The sequence below is a fragment of the Hypanus sabinus genome, chromosome 7 (genome assembly GCF_030144855.1).
Source record: "Hypanus sabinus isolate sHypSab1 chromosome 7, sHypSab1.hap1, whole genome shotgun sequence".
Lineage (NCBI taxonomy): Eukaryota > Metazoa > Chordata > Chondrichthyes > Myliobatiformes > Dasyatidae > Hypanus > Hypanus sabinus.
Window position 1 is genome coordinate 389,782 of NC_082712.1, and position 21,185 is coordinate 410,966.

At 46.0% G+C, this 21,185-nt stretch overlaps 1 protein-coding gene across 2 annotated transcripts in view; it reads right to left on the minus strand.

Annotated features, from left to right (window-relative positions):
- Positions 1-21,185, minus strand: part of nup155 (nucleoporin 155) — a 283,923-nt gene that overhangs the window by 147,558 nt on the left and 115,180 nt on the right. For both annotated transcript variants that reach the window (XM_059974027.1, XM_059974028.1), the window contains exons 12-14: positions 16,454-16,554; positions 6,397-6,567; positions 49-159 (exon numbers count right to left, since the gene is read on the minus strand). In XM_059974027.1, coding sequence (XP_059830010.1) covers positions 49-159; positions 6,397-6,567; positions 16,454-16,554 — 383 coding nt within the window. The remainder of the gene's footprint in view (positions 1-48; positions 160-6,396; positions 6,568-16,453; positions 16,555-21,185) is intronic.

A 21,185-nucleotide genomic window follows, 5' to 3' on the forward strand; every position in this document is an offset into this window, starting at 1 on the left:
AACAAGTAGCCACAGACTTCAAATAATTGCTCGATATCAAATGCTTACCCGATACAGTTTGAAAAAACGTTCAACATCTTCACCTTCTCCACCTGCATTGCTCACCAGCAGGTGACGGAGCTGGTCCACTGGACGCAACTTGTGAAAGAAGTGGCTTCCCTAAAGCAGGAGAGAATCAAAAATATCTTATTGTAATTGGTAGATTTCAACAGCCTCATCCCAAATCTTGCTGCAGTATTCTTCCAAGAAGTTTTCTGCACCCAGCCTTCTTCCGACATTATTAACAACCAAAGTCAGAAGAAAGAACGCCCACTGATGAGCAGTGAACATTGATGTGCTGACAGGCATGAAGAGATACTCAAACACAGTGGCAAGAACATGCACAGATGGGCAAAGATGAGCATGTGGGTACAGAGTTAAACACGTGTTTGACAACACACTACATACAGAGCCTATAAAAAGAATCCCCCCCCCAGAAGTTATCATGTTTTATTGTTTTACAACATTGAATCACAGTGAATTTAATTAGGCTTTTGACGCTGATCAACAGAAAAAGACTCTTTTGTGTCAAAGTGAAAACAACTTTCTACAAATTACTCTAAGTTTATTACTATTATTACACACAACATAATTGATTGCATTGTGGCGACCCACTTTCTGCGCAGGCGAACCGGCTCACAAATAGCCAGCGCGCGGGGGGAGACTTTGGTAATGCACCTCTGATGTCATTTCCGCCCGGAGAGGGTGGGCGCTAGGGATTTAAATACCAGCACCACGAAGTTTGAATAAACTAGTCTCGAAACGACTTATTGACTGTGTGTCGTTATTTCAGCGCTGTGTGTAGCACATCGCTACACTGGTGACCCCGACGGTCCAAACGGGATTTGGACCCAAGATGACTGACTCTTCATCTGTTCACGCAGTTTCGCTCAAACTGCCGACTTTCTGGACGCAGCGACCATGCGTGTGGTTTAGCCAAGCAGAAGCCCAGTTCCAGATTCGGCAGATATCCTCTGATTCCATGCGTTACTACCATGTGGTGAGCGCCCTTGACCAGCAGATGGTGGGAGACAGACTGCCGTCAGCATTGATGAACGAGATGCTATCCCTGGCTGACGGACACAAGCCCTGCCTCATGTTCGAGCAAGCGTTCCTGGAGCAACTGCCCGGGGACATACATCTGCTGCTGGCCGACGCAGATTTCAGCGACCCCTGGAAAGTGGCGGCCTGGGCAGACGTGCTGTGGAAAGCCAAGAGGGAGAGTGTGTCGTCCGTCGGTCAGATTACCAGGCCACGAGCCCAACAGCAGACCAGACCAGGCCCGGTAAGGAAGCGCACACAACACTGAGTGAGGAGGACAGTGAACAGTGGTGTTTCTACCACCAGCTGGGGCACAAAAGCCCGCCATTGTCGCCCGCCCTGCAAGGGCCAGAGCCAGGGCCAGCTGCCGCTAATGACTATGGCCCCAGGCCACCAGGACAGCCTCTTGTATGTCTGGGACAAACAGTCGGGACGCCGCTTCTCGGTAGACACCAGAGCGGAGATCATCGTTTTGCCCCCGACGGGGTACAACACCCGCAACAGGAAGCCAGGACCCACCCTGAGGGCCGCAAACGGCAGCACGATACGGACCTACGGCACCCGCACCGTGCAGCTGCAGTTCGGCGCCAGCCGGTTCACGTGGGTCTTCACACTGGCCGCCATGGCTCAACCACTCCTGGGGGCAGACTTCTTGCGAGCTCACAGCCTGCTGGTCGACTTGCAAGGGAAAAGACTGGTACATGCCAAGACTTTCCAGACATCATCCCTGGGTGAAGCCAAGTTGCTGGCCCCACACCTGGACTCCATCACGCTGTCGGACAACGAATTCACCAGAATCCTTGCGGACTTCCCATCGATTCTGGCACTGCAGTTCACGGTGGACATGCCCAGACACGGGGTACAGCACCACATTCCGACCCAGGGACCACCCCTTCACGCCCGTGCACGAAGGCTCCCTCCAGAAAAGCTCCACCTGGCGAAAGAGGAGTTCAAGAGGATGGAGGAATCGGGGATCATACGAAGGTCCGACAGCCCATGGGCCTCCCCCCTGCACATGGTGCCCAAAGCAGCCGGAGGTTGGAGACCATGCGGCGACTACCGCAGACTGAACGAGGCTACCACTCCAGACCGCTACCCCGTGCCGCACATACAGGACTTTGCAGCAAACCTGCACGGGGCAAGAATCTTTTCCAAAGTAGACCTCGTCTGGAGATACCATCAAATCCCGGTGCACCCTGAAGACATCCCCAAAACAGCACTCATCACCCCGTTCGGCCTGTTCGAGTTCCTCCGAATGTCGTTCGGCCTGAAGAATGCTGCACAGACGTTCCAGCGGCTAATGGATGCAGTGGAACGCGACCTAGATTTTGCATTCATCTATTTGGATGACATCCTTATAGCCAGCAGTTGTCGTCAGGAGCATCTGTCCCACCTCCGCCAGCTCTACTCCCGCCTGAGTGACTTCGGCCTCACGATCAACCTGGCCAAATGCCAGTTCGGTCTTGATACCATCGACTTCCTGGGCCACAGGATTACCAAAGACGGGGCAACACCTCTGCCCGCCAAGGTAGACGCGATCCGCCACTTTGTACGGCCCAACACGGTCAAAGGCCTGCAAGAGTTTGTTGGTATGGTGAACTTCTACCACCGTTTCCTCCCCTCAGCAGCCCGTATCTTGCGCCCTTTGTACACCCTGATGTCAGGTAAAGACAAGGACATTACTTGGGACGAGGAGGCCACGGCTGCTTTCATTAAAGCCAAGTAAACCTGCAGATGCCGCGATGCTGGTGCACCCCAGAACAGACGTTCCAACCGCCCTCACGGTGGACACATCCGACACAGCAGTCAGCAGCTCATCGAGGGGCGCTGGCAACCCCTGGCGTTCTTCAGCAAGCACCTACGACCACCCGAACTCAAGTACAGTGCTTTCAACCGGAAGCTGTTGGCACTGTATTTGGTAATCCGGCATTTCAGGTACTTCTTGGAAGGAAGGCCGTTCGCCACGTTCATGGACCACAAACCGTTGACCTTCACGTTCACGAAGGTGTCCGATCCCTGGTCAGCTCACCAGCAGCGACATCTGTCCTACATCTCCGAGTACACGACAGACATCCAGCATGCCTCGGGGAAGGACAACATCATGGCAGACGCACTCTCCAGACCAGCTGTCCAGGCCCTGTCCCTGGGGGTGGACTATGCAGCACTGGCGGAGGCGTAGCAGGCAGACGACGAGATGCCCAGCTACAGGACCGCAGTCTCAAGTTTGCAGCTGCAGGACTTTCTCATAGGCCCAGGTGATAGGACCTTCCTGTGCGACATGGCTACTGACCAACCTCACCCCATCGTCCTGGCAGCCTGGAGGCGGCAGATTTTCGACTCCATACACGGTTTGGCGCACCCATCTATCAGAACAACAGTCCAGCTGGTCTCCAGCAAGTTCGCGTGGCACGGACTTCGCAAGCAGGTCAGTGAATGGGCCAGAACATGTGCGCAGTGCCAAACAGCCAAGGTGCAGCGGCACACTAAAGCCCCGCCGCAGCAGTTCGAACCCACCCACCGGAGGTTCGACCACATTCATGTGGATGTCGTGGGCCCCCTACCAGTGTCCCGAGGAGCGCGGTACCTCCTAACTATGGTAGACCAGCTCACGAGGTGGCCAGAGGCAGTCCTGCTCACCGACACATCTGCCGATTCCTGCGCCCGAGCACTGATTGCAACCTGGGTAGCACGCTTCGGGGTACCGGCCCACATTACCTCCGACAGAGGCGCCCAGTTCACCTCCAGCCTGTGGACGGCTGTGGCCAGCGTGTTGGGAACGCAGCTGCACCACACAACTGCCTACCACCCACAGTCGAATGGACTGGTGGAATGCTTCCACCGTCACTTGAAGTCAGCTCTCATGGCCCGCCTGACAGGACCTAACTGGGTGGACCAGCTTCCCTGGGACCTGCTTGGAATTCGTACGGTGACCAAAGAGGATCTGCACGCCTCGTGGGCCAAGTTGTTGTACGGCGCACCCCTGGCCGTCTCGGGAGAGTTCATATCAGCCCCAAGGGGGCAAGAGGAAGAACCCACAGCAGTCCTGGACAGGCTACGCGAAAGGCTTGGCAACCTGGCCCCCGTACCAACTTCACAGCACGGACTGACCCCGACCCATGTACCCAAAGAACTGCAAAACTGTAAGTTTGTGTTTGTACAAAGGGGCAGACACCGGGCACCGCTACAGCGGCCATACGAGGGGCCGTTCAGGGTGATCAACAACAATGGATCCACGTACATTCTGGACATTGGGGGGAAAGAGGAGGTTTTCACGGTGGACCGACTTATGTCGACTTGACGCAGCCGGTCGAGGTTCAGGCACCACGGCGCAGAGGCAGACCTCCCAAACAGAGGCTGATCCAGACTGTGGACATTGGGGGGGTGTATCGCCGGTTCTGGGGGGGTTATGTGGCGACCCACTTTCTGCGCAGGCAAACCGGCTCACAAATACCCAGCGCGCGGGGGGAGACTTTGGTAATGCACCTCTGACGTCATTTCCACCTGGAGAGGGCGGGAGCTAGGGATTTAAATACCTGCACCGTGAAGTTTGAATAAACTAGTCTCGAAACGACTTACCGACTGCGTGTCGTTATTTCAGCGCTGTGTGTAGCACATCGCTACAGCATAAGTATTCACCCCTTTCAAGTCAGTATCTAGCAGTTGCACCTTTGGCAGCAATTACTGTGTGGATAGGTCTCTATCAGCTTTACACATCTGGACACGTCAATTTTTTGCCATTCTTCTCAACAAAACTGCTCAAGCTCTGTCAGATTGCATGGGGATTGTAAGTGAACAGCCCTTTTCAATTCCAGCCACAAATTCTCAATGCGGTTGAGGTCTGGACTCTGACCTAGGCACTCCAGGACATTAACCTTGTAGTTTTTAAGCCATTCCTGTGTACCTTTGGCTTTATGCTTAGGGTCTTTGTCTTGCTGGAAAACAAATCTTCTCCCAAGTCGCAGTTGTCTGGCAGACTGCATCAGGTTTTCCTTCAGGATTTCCCTATATTTTGCTGCATTCATGTTACCCTTTACCTTCACAAGCCTTCTAAGGCCTGTTGCAGTGAAGCATCCCCCATAGCATGATGCAGCCACCATGCTTCACAGTAGGGATTGTGTGTTTTGGATGATGTGTGGTGTTTGGCTTGCACTGAACATAGCATTTAGTCTGATGGCCAAAAAGTTCAATTTTGAATTGAACTGAATGATCTTTATTGTCATTGTACATAGGTAGAATGAAACTCTGTTTGGCTGCCTCTCAGGCAATCAAACAAAGTGGTAGATAAAAACAAGACAGTAATAGAAAAACAGTATTAAATAGATAAGTAACAGAAAATAAGTTGCAGCAGCACCAGAATATCACAGTAATGCACAAAGTGCCATTAGTGCAAGTATTTGAGTCCTTGTGTGTGCTCAGTTTCAGTCATTGTTCTGTGGGAGACATTCCCCCACATGCCTTCTGGCAAACTAGTTGAGGTTTCATGTGAGTTTTTTTTCCAACAGTGTCTTTTTCATTGCCACCCTTCCATAAAGCTGCAACTGGTGAAGCTCCTGGGCAACAGTTGTTGAATGCACAGTCTCTCCAATCTCAGCCACTGAAGCTTGTAACTCATCCAGAGATGTCATAGGTCTCTTGTTGGCCTCCCTCTCTAGTCCCTTGCTTGCACTGGCACTTAGTTTCTGAGGACAGCCTGCTCTAGGCAGATCTACAGCTGTGCCATATTTTTTTCCATTTCTTGATGATTGACTTAACCGTAACAGGGATATTCAGTGACTTGGGAATTTTCTTGTATCCATCTCCTGACTTGTGCTTTTCAACAACCTTTTTGCAGAGTTGCTTGGAGTGTTCTTTTGTCTTCATGGTGAAGATTTTGCCAAGATACTGACTAATCAGCAGTTGGACCTTCCAGATACAGATGACTACAACCAACTGAAACACCTTGACTGCACACTGAGATCTCCAATTAACTAATTATGTGACTTCTAAAACCAATGATGATTTGGTGTGTCATATTAAAGGCGGTTAATACTTATGCAATCAATTATTTTGTAATTAATTTAGATCACTTTGTACAGATCTGTTTTCACTTTGACACAAAAGAGGCTTTTTCTGTTGATCAGGGTAAAAAAAAAGCCAAATTAAATCCACTGTGATTTAATGTTGTAAAACATGAAAATTTGCAAAGAGGGGTGAATACTTTTTATAGACACTGTACAAATGCAAGCACACATGGAGAGAAGGAGAAACAGTCAGGCACACATATAATGTATAGAGTGAGGGAAGGATTGCTCCAGCAGAGCAGCTTCCTTTTCATACCTGTGCAGTGAGAAGAATGAACCTTTTGGGTGGAATTAAATGCTGATGTATCACAACTGGTGGGTCTGTAAGAGGAACACGGTCTTTGTTGAGGGGTGTAACGACCTTCTGAGGCTGAGAGTTATCAATGGAGGAGAGGGCCCATGAGTGTCCATCAATGTTTGCTGTCATCTGGAATATCAATTACACTGATTGAGAAGGATGATCAGGTCATATGGAATATTGGCTACAGGCTTCAAGTTTGCAGAAAGGGCTTCACTCTAAAACATTCACGGTTTTTCTTGTGTCAAATGTTGCCTTTTCTGCTGAGTTTTTAAGCAGAAAAGAAGGAATAGATCATTCAGCCCATCAGATCTTCATGGCCACACAATAAGATCAAGACTGATCATTCAATATGAACACTGTAACATTGTTCTCCTGCTCTGTGCTCACATTCCTTGATCCCATTAATATCTACAAACAGAAATCAAGCCTCCATGGGGTATGGGGGAGGGTGTAGGGGAACACCAAAGATTCAACACCATGCAGATCAAAGCAATCACTTCATTTCTAACCTAAGCATCTTGCCCCAGATTTTCCATCTGTGGCCCTGAGTTTAAGATAGCTCACCATTAGGAAAAATTGTCCAAGTTATTTTCATTTGTGATGCATCTAGCACATTGTTGCCCACTATCTCAGCCTCTCCACGTTCTCCTGAAACCTTCATTTGCTTACTAATGCTTTCTCCAGCACTTGGCGCACAGCATTCTGTGCCTAGTTATTTCTGGAGCTCATCCAGATAATGCTGTCAACAACTTTGCTTCTGTCATTTGTTCACTCATTCAGACAGACATTCCAGGATGAAAAATATTCCACTCAGAACCCTTCTAAACCTTTCCCATCTTATTCTCTGTCCTCTAGTTTTATTCATTTCTAATTAGGAGCAACGCTCCCTGTAGTCTACCCTATCATTCAATTTTACATACCTCAATCACAGATCTTCTTAATACCCCATCTTCAAGAAAAGCAAACCCAGCATCTCTAGTTTCTTCCAATAGTCAAATCATTCCATCAAAGACAACATCCTGGTGAATCTCCTCTACACTGCTATCACATCCTTCCAACAGGGTGTCAACCATACCCGCACTCAATACTTCACCTGTGGTCTGACCAATATTATAGAGTCAGAGTCCTAGCACAAAAACAGGCCCTTTGGCCCAACTCACCCAACTGTGTTGCTCCGTGAGAAAGTCCTATCTGTCTTCATTTACCCAATAGCCCTGTGAACATCTCCTATCCACGTACTTATTTAGGTGGTTTTAAATATTGCTAATATGTCTGGCTCAACCACTATTTCTGGCAGCTCATTCCAAATATGCACCAGTGCTTCTGTGAAGAAGATGCCCTTGAAGTCCTTTTTAAATCTCTCAACTCTGATCTTAAACATAAACTTTGATCTTATAGCGTCCACACCCTGGAGAAAAGACGACATGCTTTTGCCATGTCTTTGCCACTAATAATCTTCTACATTCAGTGGCCACGTTGGTACATACAGAAGCATAACCCAATGTGGTCTTCTGCTACTGCAATCCTTCTACTTCAAATTTCAACATGTTGCGCGCTCATGCATTTCTCGTCTGCAATGCATGGTTATTTGAGTTACTTGTGCTTTTCTGTCATCTTGAACCAGTCTGGCCTTTCTCCTCTAACCTCTACCATTAATAAGGCGTTTTCATCCACAGAACTGCATCTCACTACATACCTTTTTTTTCCCATATCATTCTCTGTAAATTCAAGAAGCTCAGATCTTTAACCACTCACTTCAGCAGTGTGTGGTACCTGCCTCAAGCAGGCTTCAATTATACCAGTGCCCAAGAAAAGCATGTGATCTGCCTGGATGACTTTGGGCCAACAGCACTTACATTCACAGTGAAGAAGTCTTTTGAGAGGTTGGTGATGAAACATTATCAACTGCTGTCTGAGAAGCAACTTAGATTTGCTCCAAATGGCATACCAGAGCAACAGATCCACACCATCTCATTGGCTCTTCATTCAACCCTGCAATATCTGGATGGCAAAGATGCATGCACCAGGATTCTGCTTATTGGCGACAGCTCAGTATTCAATGCCATTATACCCTGAAAACCAATCAATAAGCTCCAAGAACGTGGCCCCAATACCTCCTTGTGCAATTGGATCCTGGATTTCCTCATTTGCAGGTCCCAGTCAGCAGACTGGCAACAACAACTCCACAATCTCTATCAGCACAGTGGCATCGAAGGCTGTGTGTTTAGTTCCCTGCTCTACTGCTTCACATTTATGACTGTATGGCTAAGCACAGCTCCAATGGCATTTTCAAGTTCGCTGACATTACTATTGTTGTAGGCCGAATCAGCATATAGGAGGAAGATTGAAAAACTGGTTGACTGATGCCACAGCAACTACATCTTACTCAAGACCAAGATGATTATTGACTTCAGAAGAAAGAAAGCAGAGGTTCATGGGCCAGTCCTCATTGGAGGATCAGAGGTGGATAGGGTCAGTAACATTAAATTCCTCGTTGTTATTATTTCACAAGACCTGTCCTGGACACAGCACAAAGGTGTAATTATGAAGAAAGTATATACTACCTTAGGAGTTTGCGAGATTCAGCATGACATATAAAACTTCGGCAAACTTCTATGGATGTGTAATGGAGAGTATATTGACTGGCTGCATCACAGCTAGGTCTGCAAACACCACTGCCCTTGAACAGAAAATCCTACAAGAAGTGATAGATACGGCCCAGTATATCACAGGTCAAGCCCTCCCAACCATTGAGCACATCTCATGAAACGCTGTTACAGGAAAGCAGCATTCATCATCAGGAACCTCCACCATCAATTTGCCTATAGCCACATGAGGTCTACAGCAGATGCGAGCTCAATGTTTCTCCACATGGCCTTGGACAAAGCAAATACCTACATCAGGATGCTGAGTATTGACTATAGCTCAGCATTTAACAGCATCGTTCCTACAGTCCTACCTCCCACGGCAACTGCATCCTTGACTTCCTAACCGGAAACCACAATCTCTGCAGATTGGAAATAACATCTCCATGTCACTGATAACCAAAGCTGGCGCTCCACAGGGATGTGTGCCTAACCCACTGCTCTACTCTCTCTACACCTATTACTGTGTGACTAAGCACAACTCAAATGCCATATACATATTTGCTCATTATACAACCAATGTTGGCAGAATATCAACTGGTGACAAAAGGGCATACAGGAGCAAGATATACTGGGACCAGATGAGATGTACCCCAGGCTACTGTGGGCGGCGAAGGAGGAGATTGCTGAGCCTCTGGCAATGATCTTTGCAGGAGAGGCAGGTCATGCCTTATGAGCCCGACTGAATGTTTTAAAGATGTGGCTAAACACATTGATGAAGGAAGAGCAGTAGATGTAGTGTGCAAGGAGTGATTGATAAGTTAGTGGTCCAAGGTGGAAGAAGTCAGTTTTAGAAAACCTAGCACATTTATTTTTCAACATAGTCCTCTCCTACATGTACACACTTAGTCCAGCGGTCGTGGAGCATATGCATTCCTTCTTTGTGGAAGTGGTCCACAGCAGGGGTGATTAATAAGTTCGTGGCCTAAGGGAGAAGGAGATGAGTTATTAACTTCAACTTTCTGCATTATCACTCAAAGAGTTGAACTGCATGTGCATGTAACAAGCGTGTCTTGGACCTCCAGGTGGTCCACTGCAGGGGTGATTGTTAAGTTCGTAGCCTACAGTAGAAGGAGATGAGTTATACAGCTCATTACAGGCACGTGCAGATCAACTCTTCGAGTGAAAAAGCAGAAAGGTTGAAGTTAATAACTCATCTCCTTCTACCTCAGACCACGAGCCTATCAATCACCCCATGCTGTGGACCACTTCTGGAGGTCCAAGACGCCAACTTCCACAAAGAAGGGATCCGTATGTTCCACGACCACTGGACTAAGTGTGTAAATGAAGGAAAAATAAATGTGCTAGTTTTTCTAAAATTGACTCCGTCTACCTCAGGCCACGAACTTATCAATCACCCCTTGTATATAGATTTCAGCAAGGCATTTAATAATAGAACATAGAATAGTACAGCACATTACAGGCGTTTCGGCCCACAATGTTGTGCCGACCCTCAAACCATGCCTCCCATATAATCCCCCCCCCAACCTTAAATTCCTCCATATATCTGTCTAGTAGTCTCTTAAACTTCACTAGTGTATCTGCCTCCACCACTGACTCAGGCAGTGCATTCCACGCACCAACCACTCTGAGTGAAAAACCTTCCTCTAATATCCCCCTTGAACTTCTCTCCCCTTACCTCAAAGCCATGTCCTTTTGTACTGAGCAGTGGTGCCCTGGGGAAGAGGCGCTGGCTGTCCACTCTGTCTATTCCTCTTAATATCTTGTACACCTCTATCATGTCTCCTCTCATCCTCCTCCTCTCCAAAGAGTAAAGCCCTTGCTCCCTTAATCTCTGATCATAATCCATACTCTCTAAACCAGGCAGCATCCTGGTAAATCTGGTAAATAATGCAAGGCTTATTGAGAAAGTAAGGAGGCACTGGATCCAAGGGGATCATGCTTTGTGGATCCAGAATTGGCTTGCCCACAGAAGGCAAAGAGTAGGTATGGTTGGGTCATATTCTGCATGGAGCTTGGTCACCAGTGGAGTGCCTCATGGATCTGTTCTGGGACCCTCTTCTTCATGATGTTTATAAATGACCTGGAAGTGGAGGGATGGTTAGTAAATATGCTGATGACACAAAGGTTGGGGGCATTATGGATAGTGTGGAGGGCTGTCAGAGGTTATAGTGGGACATCGATAGCATGAAAAACTGGGCTGAGAAGTGGCCGATGGAATTCAACCCAGTTAAGTGTGAGGTGGTTCATTTTAGGAGGTCAAGTATGATGGCAGAATATAGTATTAATGGTAATACTCCTGGTAGTGTGGAGCATGAAAGGGATCTTGGGGTCCGAGTCCATAGGATACTCAAAGCTGCTGAGCAGATTGACTCTGTGGTTAAGAAGGCACATGGTGCATTGGCCTTCATCAACTGTGGGATTGAGTTTAAGAGCTGAGAGGTAATGTTGCAGCCATATAGGACCCTGCTCAGGTCCCACTTGGGAGTACTGTGCTCAGTTCTGGTCACCTCACTAAAGGAAGGATGTGAAAACTATAGAAAGGGTGCAGAGGAGATTTACAAGGATGTTGCCTGGATTAGGAAGCATGCCTTACAAGAATAGGTTGAGTGAACTCGGCCTTTTTCTCCTTGGAGCGACCGAGGATGAGAGGTGACCTGATAGAGGTGTATAAAATGATGAAAGGCATTGATCATGTGGATAATCAGAGGCTTCTTCCCAGGGATGAAATGGCTAACACAAGAGGGCACAGTTTTAAGGTGCTTGGAAGCAGGAACAGAGGAGACGTCAAAGGTTATTTATTTATTTATTTATTTATTTATTTATTACACCGAGAGTGGTGTATCTGTGGAATGGGGTGCTAGCGACTGTGGAGGCAGATACAGTAGGGTCTTTTAAGAGACTCCTGGAGAGGTATATGGAGCTCTGAAAAATAGAGGGCTATGGGTAACCCTAGGTAATTTCTAAAGTACACATTCAGCACAGCATTGTGGGCCCAAGGGTCTGTATTGTGCTGTAGGTTTTCTATGTTCCTATACCAGTAAGTTGAGTGGTGTCACAGCAACAACCTTGCACTTAATGTCAGCAAGACCAAAGATCTTATTGTGGGCTTCATAAAAGGTGAGACAAGGGAACACAAACCAATCCTCAGCGGGATCAGAGATTCCCAAATAGTAAGTTGACAATTTTGACCCTCTTGTAACCTTTAATTCAGAGCAATACAGTATAGAGACAGGCCCTTTGGCCCACCCAGTCCATGCCGAACATGGTACCCATCCATTTAGTCCCAAATTCCTATGATTGGTCCACATCCTCCTAAACCTTGCTCCCTGTGTTCATTAAAAAATACTACTGTACCTGCCTGAACCATTCATTCCATATACTGACCAACCTTTGGATGAACTGAGACCCAAAACAGCCTTCAGAAGATACCTGTTCAACTGGACTTTTACTCTTACTTTATCTAAAAATGAATGGTTCATGCAATAGACAATAGGTGCAGAAGTAGACCATTTGGCCCCTCGAGTCTGCACCGCCATTCTGAGATCATGGCTGATCATTCACTATCAATACCCAGTCCCTGCCTTGTCCCCATAAAACCTTGATTCCCCAATCCATCAGATATCTATCTAGCTCCTTCTTGAAAGCATCCAGAGAATTGGCCTCCACCGTCTTCCGAGGCAGTGCATTCCACACCTCCACAACTCTCTGGGAGAAGAAGTTTTTCCTCAACTCTGTTTTAAATAACTGACCTCTTATTCTCAATCCATGCTCTCTGGTACTGGACTCTCCCAACATCTGGAACATATTTCCTGCCTCAATCCTATCAAATCCTTTAATTATCTTAAACGTTTCAATCAGATCCCCTCTCAATCTCCTCAATTCCAGCGTGTACAAGCCCAATCTCTCCAATCTCTCTGCGTAAGACAGCCCTGCCATCCCAGGAATCAACCTAGTGAATCTACGCTGCACTTCTTCAATTGCCAGAATGTCCTTCCTTAAACCTGGAGACCAAAACTGTACACAATATTCCAGGTGTGGTCTCACCAGGGCCCTGTACAAATGCAAAAGGACATCCTTGCTCTTGTACTCAATTCCCCTTGTAACAAAGGCCAACATTCCATTTGCCCTCTTCACTGCCTGTTGCACTTGCTCTTTCACCTTCATTGACTGGTGAACTAGGACTCCTAGGTCTCTTTGCATTTCTCCCTTACCTAACTCTACACAGTTCAGACAATACTCTGCCCTCTTGTTCCTGCTTCCAAAGTGGATAACTTCACATTTATTCACATTGAATGACACCTGCCAAGTATCTGCCCACTCACCCAGCCTATCCAAGTCTCCCTGTATTCTCCTAACGTCCTCTTCGCATGTCATACTGCCACCCAGTTTAGTATCGTCAGCAAACTTGCTGATATAGTTTTCAATGCCCTCATCTAAATCGTTGACATAAATCGTAAAGAGCTGTGGTCCCAATACAGAGCCCTGTGGTACCCCACTAGTCACCTCCAGCCAGTCCGAGAAACACCCATTCACTGCTACCCTTTGCTTTCTATCTGCCAACCAGTTTTCTATCCATGTTGAAACCCTGCCCCCAATGCCATTCTGAAAATCTAGGTACACTACATCCACTGGCTTACCCTCGTCTAACATCCTTGTTACACCCTCAAAAAACTCCAACAGATTAGTCAAGCATGATTTGCCCTTGGTAAATCCATGCTGGCTCGGCCTAATCCTATTTCTGCCATCAAGATGTGCCACTATTTCGTCCTTAATAATGGACTCAAGCATCTTCCCCACGACTGACGTTAGGCTAACAGGGCGATAGTTCTCCGTTTTCTCCTTCCCTCCCTTCTTGAAAAGTGGGATAACATTAGCCACTCACCAATCTTCAGGAACTGATCCTGAATCTAAGGAACATTGGAAAATGATTACCAATGAATCCGCAATTTCCTGAGCCACCTCTTTTAGAACCCTCGGATGCAGACCATCTGGACCCGGGGATTTATAAACCTTCAGTCCTACCAGTCTACTCATCACAGTTTCTTTCCTAATGTCAATCTGTCTCAATTCCTCTGATATCTTATGACCCTGGCCCATCCATACATCTGGGAGATTGCTTGTGTCCTCCCTGGTGAAGACACATCGAAAGTACGCATTAAATTCTGTTGCCATTTCCCTGTTTCCCATAACAATTTCTCCCAATTCATTCTTCAAGGGGCCAACATTGTTCTTAACTATCTTCTTTCTCTTCACATAGCTAAAAAAGCTTTTGCTATCCCCTTTTATATTCCTGGCTAGACTGAGCTCATACCTGATTTTTTCTCTCCGTATTGCTTTTTTAGTTAAGATCTGCTGTTCCTTAAAACTTTCCCAATCATCTGTATTCCCACTCATCTTAGCCCTGTCATACTTCTTTTTCTTTAATGCTATACAATCTCTGACTTCCTTTGTCAACCACTGTGGCTCCTTCCCCCTCTTTGAATCTTTCCTTCTCACTGGAATGAACTGCTTTTGCATCTTTTGTATTATCCCCAAGAATATCTGCCACTGCTGATCCACTTTCTTTCCTGCCAGGGCATCCGCCCATTTAACTTTGGCCAGCTCTTCCCTCATGGCTCCGTAGTCTCCTTTATTTAATTGCAACACTGACACCTCTGATCTGCCCTTATCCCTCTCAAATTGTAGATAAAAACTTATCATGTTATGATCACTACTTCCCAATGGCTCCATTACTTCAAGATCACTTATCAATTCCTGTTCATTACACATCACCAAGTCCAAAATAGCCTCGTTCCTGGTTGGCTCAAGCACAAGCTGTTCCAAAAATACATCCCTTAGACACTCCACAAACTCCCTATCCTGGGGTCCAGCACCTACCTGATTCTCCCAGTTCACCTGCATGTTGAAATCTCCCATAACGGCTGCATTACCTTTAGCACATGCCAATGTTAACTCCCTAATCAACTTGTACCCAATATCCACGCTACTGTTTGGGGGCCTGTACACAACACCCATTAGGGTCTTTTTACCCTTACTGTTCCTCAGCTCAATCCACACAGGGACTCTACTTCCCCTGTTTCCAAGTCACCTCTTGCTAAGGACTGAATCTCATTCCTCACCAACAGGGCCACCCCACCCCCTCTTCCCATATTTCTGTCTCTACGATAGCACTTATACCCTGGTACACTCAACTCCCAGGCCTGATCCCCTTGCAGCCATGTCTCCGTTATCCCAACAATATCATAGTTTCCTATTTTCATCTGAGCTTCAAGCTCATCTGTCTTATTTCTGACACTACGCGCATTCAAGTATAGAATTCTGAGCCCATTCCTCCTCTCTTTGCTTAAAACACTGTCTACTGTACCTAACCCAGCTCCTTGAACTTCCATCGGGCTAATTGCACCCTGAATTTTGATGACCTTCAAGATCACCCGAACCTTCTACACATTTAACCCCATGCTCATTCTGACCAACCCTCTGGATCTGGATCCCTGCCCCCGCACATCTAGTTTAAACCCCCCCGAGCAGCACTGGCAAACACTCCAGCAAAAATGTTAGTACCCCTCCAGTTCAGATGTAGACCGTCCCTTCGAAACAGATCCCAATGTCCCTGGAACAAAGACCAATTATCCAAAAACCTGAACGCTTCCTTCCTGCACCATGCTCTCATTGATGTGCATAATCATTCTATTCTTCGCCTCACTCGCACGTGGCACAGGTAGCAATCCCGAGATTGTCACCCTGGAGGTCCTGCCTTTCAGCTTCACTCCTAACTCCCTGAACTCTCTAAGCAGGACCCCCTCACTCACCTTACCTACATCGTTGGTCCCTACATGGACCACTACATCTGGGTTCATGCCCTCACTCTCAAGAATAGCCTGCACCCAATCTGAGATGTCCCAGACCCTGGCACCAGGGAGGCAACATACCATCCGAGACTCCCGATCTGCCCCACAAAATCTCCTATCTGCCCCCCTGACCATAGAATCCCCTAAAACTATCGCTCTCTTCTCTTCCCTCCTCCCCTTTCTAGTTGAGGGTTCAACCTCTGTGCCAGAGGCAGGACCACTACAACTCATTCCTGGTAGGTCATCCCCATCAACAGTATCCAGTACTGTATACGTATTGTTAATGGGAATGGCCGCAGGGGTGCTCTGCTCTCTCTGCCTGCTCCCCCTGCCTCTCTGGACCGTCACCCATCTGCCTACTTCTTGGTTTTTTGGTGTGACTACCTCCTGATAACTCCTATCTATCTCTGCCTCTGTACATTATATGTATATATAATGTATATTATACATTATAATACAAAGCCTTCAGGTTTGTAGCTTCCCTTACTGCCATGTTCACTTGTCTACTTTAAATCTGTCCAAGCTGTAATTTATTCCAAACAGTGTCCATCTTACCTGTACTTCCATCAGTGGCCTCTGGAAGGGAAAAGAGTCATGATTGATGCACCAAAGGACATCATTATCATCGTTCTCAGATGCAGCCAAGAGTAGAACACCTATAAAATCAGATACTGGCATCAAATCAGCTGTAACACAACAAAGCAGACAATACCTGAACAAACATGCAGTCCAAAAGACTGCATCAGTACTCTGCCCAACAATCTCGAGTTGTTCAATATGATCAGGACCATCAGCAGAACATTCAGTCCTTTGGGCCTGTTGGATATGAGCAGCCCTGGGATATATCCAACATAATGTGCTGTAAGGTTGCAAGTACCTCCTCCCTGGTAAAATGAATGCCCTCCAAAACTCTCCACTTGTTTTCCTAATCTCTTAAGCAACAGTAATTGTCTCTTCAGTGAACAGAGAAGAAATACTCATTAAGAATGCTACCCATCTCCTATGATTCCAGGCAAAGGCAAGCTCTGCCGATTTCTAACTTACCCCTCCCTAGCCACCCTTTTAATATAACTATACAACTTCTTGAAATTTCTGTGTACAGATTAGATCTAGTCAGCCTGTTATATGAAAGCCATAGTTCAACTGGAAAGAGTACAGAAAACATTTGAGGACATTGCTCAGACCAGCAGGCCTGAGTTATAAGGAGAAGTTGGGAGACAGAGTCTTTATTCCTTGGAACGTAGGAGAAACAGGGTGACCTTATAAGAAACTATGACATAGGAGCAGAATTAAGGCCATTTGGCCCATCAAATCTGCTCCACCATTCAATTATAGCTGATCCTTTTTCCTCTCCTCAATCCATTCCTCAGCCTTCTACCTGCAACCTTTGATCTGTATCCAATTAAGAACTATCAATCTCTGCCTTAAATACAACCAACTACCTGGCCTCCACAACTAAATGCAGTAATAAATTCCACAAAGTCACCACCTTCAGGCTAAAAAAATTTCTTTGCATCTCTATTAGATGGACGCCCCCCTATCCAGAGGGTGTGCCCTCTTGTCCTAGATTCCCACACCATGAGAAACATCCTCTCCACATCTACTCTGTCTAAGCCTTTTAACGTTCAAAAGGTTTCAATGAGATCCCTCCACCTCAATTCTTCTAAATTCCAGCAAATACAGACCCTGAGCCATCAAACGTTCCTCATATGATAACCCTTATGAAAGTATTTAGAACTTGGAGAAGGACAGATGAAGTGGATGGTAACAGTCTTTTCCCCAAGGTAAGGATTAGGGAAGAGGGGAAAGATTTAAAAGGGATCTGAGGGGTAACTTTTTCCACAGATGGTGATAAGTAAATGGACAAGCTGCCAAGGTAGTAGCTGAGGCGATAAGCAATATCAGTTAAGATCCACTTGGATAGGTGCATGGAACAGCAGAGCTTAGAGGGAAATGGGTCAAATACCAGAAATTGGGACTACCTGGATGGGTATTGTGGTTCCCATGTATTGGTTTAGCAGAAGGACCTGTGTCCATCCTGTGTTCTATGATCAGGTATACAAAATGACGAGTTTAAATAGAAGAAATTAGAAACAGGCCATTCTACCCACCTTATCCATTCTGCCTTTTTTGCCCACCTACACCAACCCTATGCCTTTACTACTTAAATGCCTGCCTAAATGTTTTTGTAGTGAATGTATCAGACTCCATGACCTCCAGTGGCAGTGAGTTCCAGAAAACACCTGTTGTCTAAATAACCCGCCTGCAAATCGCATTTAAAATAATTTTTTTTTAATTTTAAAAACTCCATCCTCTCACCATAAAACATACACCCACTTATATTTATATCCCAGCCATCACATTGTTGGTCTTTACAGCAAGGAGTATGCAAAACAAAATTTGAATTTTTGAAACAACTTCATCGGATACCTCACAGTAATAAGACAATTACTCACTTGATACACAGTTATAAAATGACTTCTGCTACCAAGGTCAACATTCTCATACTAGAGGTATCTAAATATGTAGGGACACAGCAGATAGCTGAAAAAAAACAACAGAAACATTTGATGGTTCTGGGTCTGTACTTGCTTTTATTTAGAAGGATGATGGGGGATTTCACAGAAACCTTTCGAATGTTAGAATTGGTGATTTCCATATTCCCTAATATTGATTGGGATTACCACAAAGTCTTAAAGGCTTGGATAAGATTGAATTTGTTACATGTGTCTAGGAAAGATTTCTCAAACAATGTGTAGATAGCCCTACTAGTGAAGGGCAACAATGGACCTCCTATTTGGAAATGAGAAAGGGGATGATAGGGTTAATTATAGGGGTATTATGGGTATAGATAAATTAAATCGAGCAGATTTTTTCCACTAAGGTTGGGTGAGACTAGAACTAGAACTCATGGGTTAAGGGTGAAAGGTGAACTGTTTAAGAGAAACTAGAAGGAACAACTTCACTCAGACGGTGCTGAGAGTGTGGAACGAGCTTCAGCACAAGTGGTGGATGGGTAGTGTATGGAGAGCGATGGTCTGTGTGCAGGTTGATAGGACTGGACAAATTAATAGTTCAGCATGGACTAGGTGGGCCAAAGAGTCTGGTTCAGTGGTGCAGTGTTCTATTACTCTATTATTGTATGACAAAAGATTGAAGTGTCAGTGGGGAAACTCTTTGGGACCAGTGACCATAATTCTATTTGTTAAAAATTGTTATGGAGGAGGAACTTCGTTGCACAAGTTAAAAGACCCATATTTGGCAAGAGAAACTTTTCATACTGTGCAAAAGTAGGGAAGAAATTGCTGGGATCATGGCAGAGATATGTGTATTATCATTGGCCATGGGTGTGGGAAGGCTGGACATGGGTTAACATTGTGCATTTAAGAAAGGCTGAAAGGACAAGCTGGGGAACTATAGACCAGTAAATCTTTATGTCAGTGGTAGGAGAGTTATTAGCGAGGACTGACTGGACCACCAGACTCAAAAATAATTACTTTCCCCAAGCAGTAAGATAGTTCCACCCACTAATTCCACCACTACAGGCAGTCCCCGGGTTACGTACAAGTTCCGTTCCTGAGTCCTTCTTTAAGTCGGATTTGTACGTCAGTCAGAACAATACGGTATTATTTAGCATCAGTCAGTCAAATGTTTGTCTTAGTATATAGTATATATTTTACCTTTCTATGCATATAAAACACTTAAGGACATATGTATTCCAATAATTAAACCACTGCATTGCTTCATAATAATTGTAGCTTTCATCAGGGCAGCACCTTTCACATGCTCCATTATTCTCACTTTATCCGTTGTTCTTTAAAATTGTTCCAATCGTTGACCGATTGTAGCCTAATGCTTTTCCAATAACCAATGGCATTTCACCTCTTTCCAAACACTTCATTATTTCCACTTTATTTTCAATCGCTTTCCGTCAACAGAAACACTGTGGGCGGCAGGTCCCGAGGTCCGCTAGGTCCTAAGGACCAGCGTTACTGAATTCCCCGGGTCCGGGTTAAATGGGACAAGTGGGGGCTGTGCTGGGTTTGAGTATTTGATCCTCCACAATATTCCGCGTGGGAATTTAAACTGGAGGTGGCAGTGTTTTTTTTAACGATGTCGAGTTGTGAGCTCAACATCAACCCGGCAGGGATGGTATGGGAGTCACTGGATCGACATCAGCCCAGCGCGCTCTGTCACTGGATAGAACTTGGAAACCTCTGTTCTCCAGCCCGGCGCTGATCCCACGAGGCCACCAGCTGACCGGAATGGAGGGGGCGGGGTCAGGGTGAACCTTACTAAGAAAAATTTAAGCCAAATACAAAGTTAAACACTCAACACAGTGTCAATGGCAACAACTTAAAATGGCAGACGGCATTCTCCTTCCCTGGTTCGTAAGTAGGAGTTGTCTGTAAGTTGGACATTCGTAACTCGGGAGCTACCTGTACTTTATCTCCCACCAGTCACCTTATGTATAGCCTAGTGTCACTTCAGGGACATACAATCAATCAGTCTTATGTATTGATATTTATTGTGTGTTGTCTTATTATTATTAAACTTATTCGTTATCTTTTGTGTCTTTATTTAGTGCTGCGTCAGATTCAGAGTAACCATTATTTTACTCTCCTTACACTTGTGTACAGGAAATGACATTAAACAATCTTGAATCTCTTAAGACAATCTCTCGCCATCTCTGGAAACACACTGTCTGCTGACTGTGTTTTATACAGACTCTCACAACTATCTTAACTATACCTCTTCCCACCCTGTCACATAAAAATTCTATTATTTTTTTCTCATTTCTTCTATCTTTGCCACAACTGTTCTTATGATGAGACTTTCCACTCTGGGACATTGTATATGCCCTTCAAAGAACAGAGTTTTCCTTCCTCTGGCATCCATCAAAGCTGCCCTGTTGGCCCATGGCCTCCTCTTCTGCCAAGACGAGGCCACTCATAGGTTGGAGGAATAGCATCTCATGTTCTGTCTGGGTAGCCTCCAACCTGATGGCATGAACATTGATTTTTCTAACATCAGCTAATTTCTCTCACATTCCCTTCTCTTCGCCTCCTTCTGGTGCCCCTCCCCTTTTTTTTAAGAACCATAGAACATTACAGCACAGAAACAGGCCTTTAGGTCCTTCTCGACTTTTCTCCTGTGGTCCACTATCTGATTCCATTACAACTTCTACCTATTACCTCACAGATTCTCACTTCTTTCTCTCCCCCCCCCCCCCCACTCACTTATATCCTGAGAGGATGTCTCCTTGGCGTAGTTATCTCAAATTCCA